At 50.6% G+C, this 8,498-nt stretch overlaps 1 protein-coding gene across 3 annotated transcripts in view; it reads left to right on the top strand.

Annotated features, from left to right (window-relative positions):
* Positions 1 to 8,498, top strand: part of RAI14 (retinoic acid induced 14) — a 106,503-nt gene that overhangs the window by 74,227 nt on the left and 23,778 nt on the right. For all 3 annotated transcript variants that reach the window (XM_014544890.1, XM_005872604.2, XM_005872603.2), the window contains exons 3-4: positions 2,682 to 2,770; positions 8,356 to 8,420. In XM_014544890.1, coding sequence (XP_014400376.1) covers positions 2,682 to 2,770; positions 8,356 to 8,420 — 154 coding nt within the window. The remainder of the gene's footprint in view (positions 1 to 2,681; positions 2,771 to 8,355; positions 8,421 to 8,498) is intronic.

Below are 8,498 nucleotides of genomic sequence, written 5' to 3'. Positions count from 1 at the left end.
TCTCTCTCTCTCTCATACACACACACACACACACACACACACAATTTATTAAAGCATATACAGTGAAACCTTAAGCAGCTGATCCCTCAATAAAACGCGCTACAGCCATCAAACACAGGTCGGTTTCTGTTGGTTAGAAAGTCTTTATCGCAGGATTGAGTAGTGAGTCCAACTTCCCAACACATCACTTCTCCCGCCTTGTAATCCTCATTGACCTTCCAGATAAAGATCCCGAAACCCTTCAAGTCCCAGGTCAGCCCCAGAAACCACGTTAGACTCCATTTCTCCACGGACAGAAATGGCGCACAGAAATGCTTCACTGCCACGTGTCTGCAGTTTCACCCCATAAACAGAGTCTGCAATCCAGAGGTCACCTGAGTGGTCTGAGTGGGGAAATATAAATAGTAAAGAGGAGGGGGCACATGGAGAGGTTCTGGGTGCTGCCGGGAGATACGAGGAGGGCATTTGGGTCCCCGGCCATGTCTTCACTCGTATGAAGATAAAGTGGGCATGCTCCATTTGTGAAAATGAGCAGGCTATAGAATTATGATATGTGGTTTTCTTTGCATATGTTATGCTTCAATCAAAAGTTATACAGAACAGGGCAAAAGTAGGTTTATAGTGGTTCGTATGGCAAGTAATATAATTAATCAATACTAATACAAGAATAAACTCTGTGTTTCGGGTACCTACAACTGTAACCATCCTTTTGCCCCCACCCTGTATGTCTACGTGTGTGTGTGTGTGTGTGTGTGTGTACGCTAATCATTGCTCCCGGTGCTCTTACTTGTAAGATAGGATGTGGCTGCCCTCTTGTCCAGATAGTTTTGGTTTCTCCCTGGTCATAGGAGGTAGCAGAGAGAACAGCTCAGAAACAAGCACAGACATGAAGAGAAGAAGATGAATATTAAGGCTTAATCTGGGGCTTGTAGATGAATAGCCTTGAAGACAGAGGTCAGTAATTGAGACTCTTACTGGCGACCTCATGTCCTCAAGAGCAATTAACGTGTGTAACGTGGACTGTTACGAAGGAAGGGGGCATTTAGAGACCTTTCCCCAAGGACAGTTAAACAATTTGCTGCTTAAAGGTGAACTTACTGTAAAATTGTGTTAGGACAACGATGATGAAAAACAGAGGTATACTCGTACTGCCCAGTGGGGAGGTTCTTTTGGTTGGGCTGTATTGAATCAGGAATTCCATTTAAATAAGTCACTACATTTCCAAGCATTTCCATATGACCAAAGTTTAACAGTTGTGTGAAATCATCTACAAAGCGGAGCTTGACTGTAAAGAGACATTACGCATGAATGGCTGCACAAACGTGGAAATAGTTGGTGTGATCAGAACCAGGTAGGATAAAGTAATGGTCTGTTAGAGCTGCAGGAAGCATCCGATATCATCTGATTCAATCCCCACGCTCTCCAGTACAGGGAGTGTAGGCTCAGAGAGGTTAAACGGACTTCCCAGAGGTACCTTGCTGACTTATGGTTGCTTGGCAACAAGAACGGAAACATCTCCGTTTGCTTCTCTGTCCATCTTCACGCAGCCTAGATCTCTGGAGCAGAGGCGTGGGATCAAGCTGACCCGGGTTTGAGTTGGTTTACCTCTTGGATTTGCTAGTTGGGTATGACCCTGGGCCCCAGTGCCAGTCCTGTTTTGTGAAGAACATATTGCCTGGGCCTTAATTCAGAGCTGCAGACACTACGGTGCTGCATGGCAAGTGTCCCGAGAAGGCAACTCCCTAGAACAGAACCGAGGCCGGTGGATAACGGGAAGGTTCATTGACTTCTTCCCTGAACGAAGGAGACAGAAGAGGGAAGGCCTCCTTGGCGGAGACCTTCCCAAGGGTTTGGGCCTCCTCGGCCTCTGGGCCTGAATGCTCCGTGGAATTGGGCTTTCCTTCTGCCGGCAGGAATGCCCTTCATCCTGGGACCTGCGGGGATGACTGGTAAGGCATGTGGATGCCATCTCTTCTTTTCATGGCAGGTCTAAACACGCTGGGCATGGCTTGTACTCCCAAATGTTACTGAATTCTGGAGCTTAATTGTGGGCTTTGGTTCATGCTGTTTGCACCTGCGTGTAGACACCTGCCATCTATGGAGACAGTATAGGCCTCACCTCAAAAGGCTGTTATGTGAATGAAAAGAGGTAATGTAATGTCACACATTACAGAAGTTGTGTACAGCGATTGTTATTCAGCTGCAACACGGCAATGGACCCGACGTTGATGTTGTCTTGACCATTGTTGGGTTCGATAGCTTTCTCTTTATAGAATATGTTTCCTAAAAATAATGGCTTTAGTGAAAGCACTAGGTGACAGAAAATGTTGATAAAGTACCTATTGTTTAGGAATTGAATCTAGTTGCAAGTCTTTGAGCATCGCTTTGTGAAGAGACAAATATGTAGTTGAATCTTACTTTTTTCCAAGCCTGGTCTTTGGATTGGAAGACCTCAGACTAGCTCCTGCTCCATTGCTTAATAAAAAGTGTCCATGAGCAAATTCTCAGACCACGGGGAGCCTCAGTTTCCTCATCCTTAAAATGAGGTTGATAATAACATCTACTCACTGGTTATGGAGCTCAAGTGGGAGAAAGTAAGTGTACACAAGAGGCAAAAAACGTTGTCGGGGATGAACTCTAAAGAGTGGAAATCTGAAGGAGACTGTTTACTTCTTTTCCAGCTTTCATCTCGCTGCTACGAAAGGACACGTGGAATGTCTCAGGGTCATGATTACGCACGGCGTGGATGTGACAGCCCAAGATACTGCCGGTATGTGGTCTTTATCTCTTAAGTCAACAGGCCAGCACAAGAGCAGGTGCCACAGAGCTGGGTCCCTGTGGAGAAGAAGCACGTAGACCACCTCCAGGGACTGGGCTCTGAGGGGGTTTCCTCATTTGTGCTGTTACAGGTGTCTTCATCTTAGATGTGGTTTGTTGAGGGCACACTGCGTGCTTCTCATCCCCCATTTGAAAAATCTTACCTTTAAAATTGTATGTAGGGACCATGCAACCTTCTCTACGTTTGTTTTGAGGAATCATGATGGGAGGTGAAAAATGGAATGAGTTGTTTGGAAGCTCATCTTGCCCACTGAGATACGCTCTGTGGGTAGAGGCCATGGTCCTCATCTGGACCAGCTGCCCAGGGTCACCCCCTTGCTGTGTTTCAGTGCATCCACATCACCTGGGAACTTGGGAGGAAGGTTGAGAGTGAGCGAGGAGAGCAGGAAAGGAGAGAAAGGAAGGAATAAACAGTATGCACACCCTCTGAGATTCAGATTCCATTGTCTAGAGATTGCCAGACAGCTGGTATTATTTTTAAAGTTCCCCATGTGGTTCTAATGTGGAGCCAGTGTGGACAAATGATGAACAAAGCAGAGGGAAAGACAAGGTAGTGGAGGCCTATCTTTTATGAACGTTGTTCCACTGGAAAGAGCCGCTGGCTGTGGTCTCCGGCCTGGGTTTTGCCCCGCTGGCCACACCGGAGGATCAGAGCAACTCCTGAGGGCTCCGTTCCTCTATTGTACTTGAACATCTTTGCCTCGTTCTAAGGCTTTCGTTCGTTCTTACTGGGATATGAAATCAGTCTGACTCTAGAGTCTTTTTGTTAATTCATAATGGATTCCCCCACCCCCGCCCCAAACACTGGCCTCCTCAGAACAGTTATGGGGGAGGGAGGGCCCACCAGTCAGGAAATAGAAGAATTATTCCTCAAAAACTGGTTGGAAAACTTGTGTTTTAGAATTGTTTCCAAAAGTCTGTGGCACTTGTTAAACAAATTTAAAGATTCTCCGTGATTGGGAATCTCTATTCTTTTTGAATAAGTTAGTTCCTTTAGGACAGGTCAAGAGCCACTTGAAGTCAAGTCAGGTGAATGAGGTGCCACTGGGAAAACCATTTTTGGTTGAAAATAGGGCGTGATTGGAGTAACAGCACGATTTCCCTGAGCAGTGTCACCAAATGCTCCCTGAATGCTTCGAGAATTGGCGATCCCAGTAGAAGAATGGATGGTTTCCTTAAGTGACTGCCCGGAGGGAATGCTAATGTATGTCGCACTGACTTGTCCTCTTTAATCCCTAGTCCCGCTGATTTGGTTTTCAAGTTCACTGTGATCACTGGTGACGTTTTACATGTAGAGCTAGAGTCCCCTGGATGGGCGGGACATCCTCTGACATAAACAGGGCTTCTTCCAAGGAAACCATGACCTGAAAGAATCAGCTTAAAGGGCACGAATTGGAGCTGGAATACAGTTTGGTTTCCCTGCATTTGATGCCAAGATACAGGTTTCAGACGGGAGTCTAGTCATTTGCATCAGAGCCAGGCATCTTCCCTCCTCGTCTTTCCTTTCGGGGAGATTCAGGTGCTCTGATTTGTGCTCATTGTAGGAAATCTGGGAGAGACAGAAAACTGTAAAGAAGATTAGCAGGGCTTCTGCTCCCAAGAAGAAGCACATTTTACTGTTTTGCTATATTTTCTTCAGCTTTTTCCTGGCACATTTTCACATAGCTGAGATCACATGTGATAATAAACTCTACATCCTGCCCCCCTCCCCCCTTAAAAAATATTTTACCAGGAGTCTTTCCTCCAGTAAAAGCTCTTAAGAAGCGTAGGTATTTTGTTGGTTTGTGTGTTTGGGTTTGTTCGTTTGGGTAGAGTTTGTATTTACCACCAGGGCCCTCACTCCGCTTTTAAGAGCCTGGGGAAGCGTTGGGCAGTGCGCCCTGCACACCCCTGTCCACTGCAGTGGCACTGCCTCCAAGGAGCAGCACTGGAGGGGCAGACCCGTCCTGGCTGCGCCTCTGGGCCGGCCCCTGGGGTCTGCGAGTCCATTTCTTGCATCCCGATTGAAACGGGTGGAATCCGGCGCTATGGCCCCAGGATGCTGGCCAGACGTCCATTTCTTGCATCCCGATTGAAACGGGTGGAATCCGCGGCGCTCTGTGGCCCCAGGACGCTGGCCAGACATTCCGGGCGAGTAGAAAACATCTCGGAGCTGCCAGTCCCTTCCCACTCGCCCAGCATTTTTAGCAACGAGGTCAGCACGTTGGTCCGTGGCTTACTGTTTCACGTTCGTCCGAATGAGGCGCTGACTTGTCATGATTTCTTGAGAGCCTGCGGGAGGCCCGAGAACAAAAGAAGGAAGAAGCCGGGTGCAGAGGATGTGTGTGGCAACGTCTGCTGTGTTATCTAGAGCAGCACTGCCTTTCTCCTGTCACAGCAGACGAGATAAATGTGATGGCGTTGACTGCCCAGGCCCAGCTCCTTCCTGTGGCTAAAACTCCTGCCCCTATCTCTCCCTCTCAAGAAGGCCGATCAGAGTCCCAGGCAAGGACCAGGACGTGAGTCACTGTGCCTTGCATGCTCATCATTCATCCAAAACGTTTTTGCGCGGTGAAGGTCTGCACGAAAGGCCCGGCTCTCACAGGAGTGGTCTTTGCAGTCAACCTGCCTCAGTATTGCAGTATCATTCCTGAGAGACGGCCATCGTTCATCCCGGCACCCCCTGGGGATAGCCCTGGAACAGCCCACGACTCTTGCCTTCTAAGTTACACTGGCCTTTTTCCTGAGAGCCAAGTTCTGCTGCAATGCCCTTGAATTAGCATCGCCCCGCCATGTGCCTCGGGGAAGTTGCTTCCTGATATTCCAGACCCACAGCTGAATGGGCCAGACGTACACACTGTCTCCGTCCCGCGAGACTGCCCCTAATCTCATATGTTCTCTCCAGAAAACTTAGCATTGGGGAAGAGATTTTTTTTTTTAACATTAGCACCGAGAGGCATCTTGCCTTGGATATTGTCCAGGGAATGATGCATCATTCGAGTTCTGTGACCATTTTAAATGAAAAATACTTACGTGCTCCTGGTTAGGAAAGTAGATCACGGGGCCAAGGAGTGAAAGGATCTAGTTTCTGTAGAAGCACAGCACGTCCTTTGGGTCTCATGCCCGGGACGCTGGGAGCTCAGTGAAAGCCGTTGTTTGTTTATGGTGAGTGGTTGACATCCCCCTACCCCCTGTGTGGGGAGCTGAGCTGTGTGCAGGGGGTGCTGTTTATGTACAATAGCTTTGGTCCGAGGCACAGACAATCGTTAACACGTGCCTACGCGACATGAACCGTCTTCTGCCTACACTCAGGATGGGCTCCAGACACCCATCTGTAAAGCGTCTGTTGCAAATGCAGGCTGTGCTTGTCCTTACAGACTCTGGTCCACATGATCTTGGGAGCCATGCAGCCCCCCAAAGCCTGTTTAACGGATAACGTAACTGCACTCACACCACAGCCTGGGAGGGGGCTCATGCAGGAAGAGTAGGAAGGGGAGGGGAAGACCTTTGTCCTCCTGCTTCCCAGAGTCATTCCTTCGTTTCCTGATCTTCCTCATCCTCACCCTCGTGGGGGACGGAGGGATTCCCGCCTCTGAGGTCCCACCCCCACAAAACAGCCCCCCTCCAAATACCCTTAAAACCTCCCAGTCCAGCCCTAGCCGGTTTGGCTCAGTGGATAGAGAGTTGGCCTGCGGACTGAAGGGTCCCGGGTTCGATTCTGGTCAAGGGCACGTACCTTGGTTGCAGGTTCCCCGACCCTGGTCAGGGTGCATGCAGGAGGTAACCAATCGATGTCTCCCTCTCTCACGTCGATGTCTCTCTGTCTCTCCCGCTCCCTTCCATTCTCTAAAAATCAATGGAAAAAATCCTCACTTGAGGATTAACAAACAACAAACAAATCTCAGTCCAGCTCAGATCAGACAACAGGAACCTGACCTTTTGACCTTACACAGGCTCCGTGCAGCCCACTGTGACCCTAAACCCTCGGGTTTTAAACATGGTGTTTCCTAGACATGTCGTCCTCTAGCAATCAGGGGATTTCCGCTCAGTGTTGCGGAGTGAAGACTGACTCAGAAAGGAGAAATGGTATTTGGAGACGGGACCATCATGTAAAAGAAATTGTTCCTCTGAGCCAGTGGTTCTCAGCCGGGGTCGATGCCCCTGCACACACACACACACACACACACACACACACACACACACACACACACACGGAGACTTAGCGATGTCTGGAGCTATTTCTGATTAACCGACGTGGGCACCTAGTGGGTAGAGGCAGAGATGTTGCTTAGCAGCCTTCATGGCCCAGGACAACACCCACAGCGTCAGGTGTCAACAGTGCTGAGGCCCAGGGGTCAGGTGGGGGTGGCTGGGTCAGGGAGTCGGGGAAGCGCAGGATGTAGAGCTTCCTCGGTGTGTCGGGTTGGCCGGGTGGTACCCTGGGTTCCCTCCGCAGGCGTTTGTGACGCGCACACCGACAATTCAGAGTGACGCGCGTGTGTGGAGAGCCCACTCCGTGCCGGCCGTGGTGTGGGCACGAGGCGTACGGCAGGGAGTGAGGCAAGTCCGGTGTCGCCGAGTTTACATTCTAGAGGGGAAAGGAGAACAGTCAGCTACCTACCCTGTGGCTGGGGAGGGGTGGGGGCAGTGGAAAGAAGCCGGGAACCTGTTCTGTGCCGTGAAGAAGGACGTGTGGTGCAGGGGGCAGGAGTCACAGGCCTGGGAGGAACTGGGGTTCAAGTGGGAGGTCAGGAGGGTCCTCATCAGAAGGCAGTGGTTCCGGGGCATCGGAGCGGGCGAGAGAGCAAGCGGGTGGCTGTCCCAGCGGCAGAGGGCCCAGGCAGCAGAGAGCAGCCCCTGAATGCCGGCAGGTCCCCAGGCTGCCCCTCAGCCTCTGCCCTAGGAATCCCATAGGCCCATTGGGCCGTGGCGGGAGGTGGGTGTAGGTTAGGGTTCCCAGTTACCTGTGCGCAGCCCTCAGAGTCTCACCTCGGGGCTGTGCTCCTGAAGGAAATGCTGTCATGGTGCGTGTTTTATGTGCTTCTCCTCCTCCTACGCGGGGACCTAGACTCTGAGAACCCCGGTCACTCCCATTCAGGGCCGGAGGAGAAGCGGAGGGGGGAGAACGAGAGGTCAGCAGTGGGGGTAGAAGTGCGGGTGTGGGGTGTGCTCTCTGCCTGTTGCTGGTGGCCTTCATGGGGTCCCCTCGCCTGTGGCGTTCCCAGCCTGGCGGGGCTGTGGACACGGGGCCTTTGGCGTGTGTACTGGCTGCTGAAAGCAGAACTTTCAGAGCTGAGTCACATCAGAGCTCAGCGCGGAGCCTGCGTGTTATCCGGGGGGCAGGGTGTGCTGTGTCCTCCCACCGCTGTCACCCTCAACTTCAGAGATAAGAAGCTGAGGCCTGACTCTTAAGAACAACAACCCCGTCTTGGCTGGGGAACAGTTTATTTCCTCATAGTTGTCTTCATTACAGCGATAAGAGATTGAAAACGTGTGACCTTTTCTTCCCCCCATTTTCCCTCCCTTAAATCTGTTTAGGACACAGTGCGTTGCACCTCGCAGCCAAGAACAGCCACCATGAGTGCATCCGGAAGCTCCTTCAGGTAAGACAGGCAACAGCTTACCATGACACACCTGTCACTTCCAACGTGTGACTGTAACCTTAGCTGTGAAAGAACAAA

The sequence above is a fragment of the Myotis brandtii genome, unplaced genomic scaffold (assembly GCF_000412655.1).
Source record: "Myotis brandtii unplaced genomic scaffold, ASM41265v1 scaffold384, whole genome shotgun sequence".
In the NCBI taxonomy this organism is placed as follows: domain Eukaryota; kingdom Metazoa; phylum Chordata; class Mammalia; order Chiroptera; family Vespertilionidae; genus Myotis; species Myotis brandtii.
The sequence above is the reverse complement of the archived record's forward strand: the minus strand, read 5'-3'. Positions and strand labels throughout refer to the sequence as shown.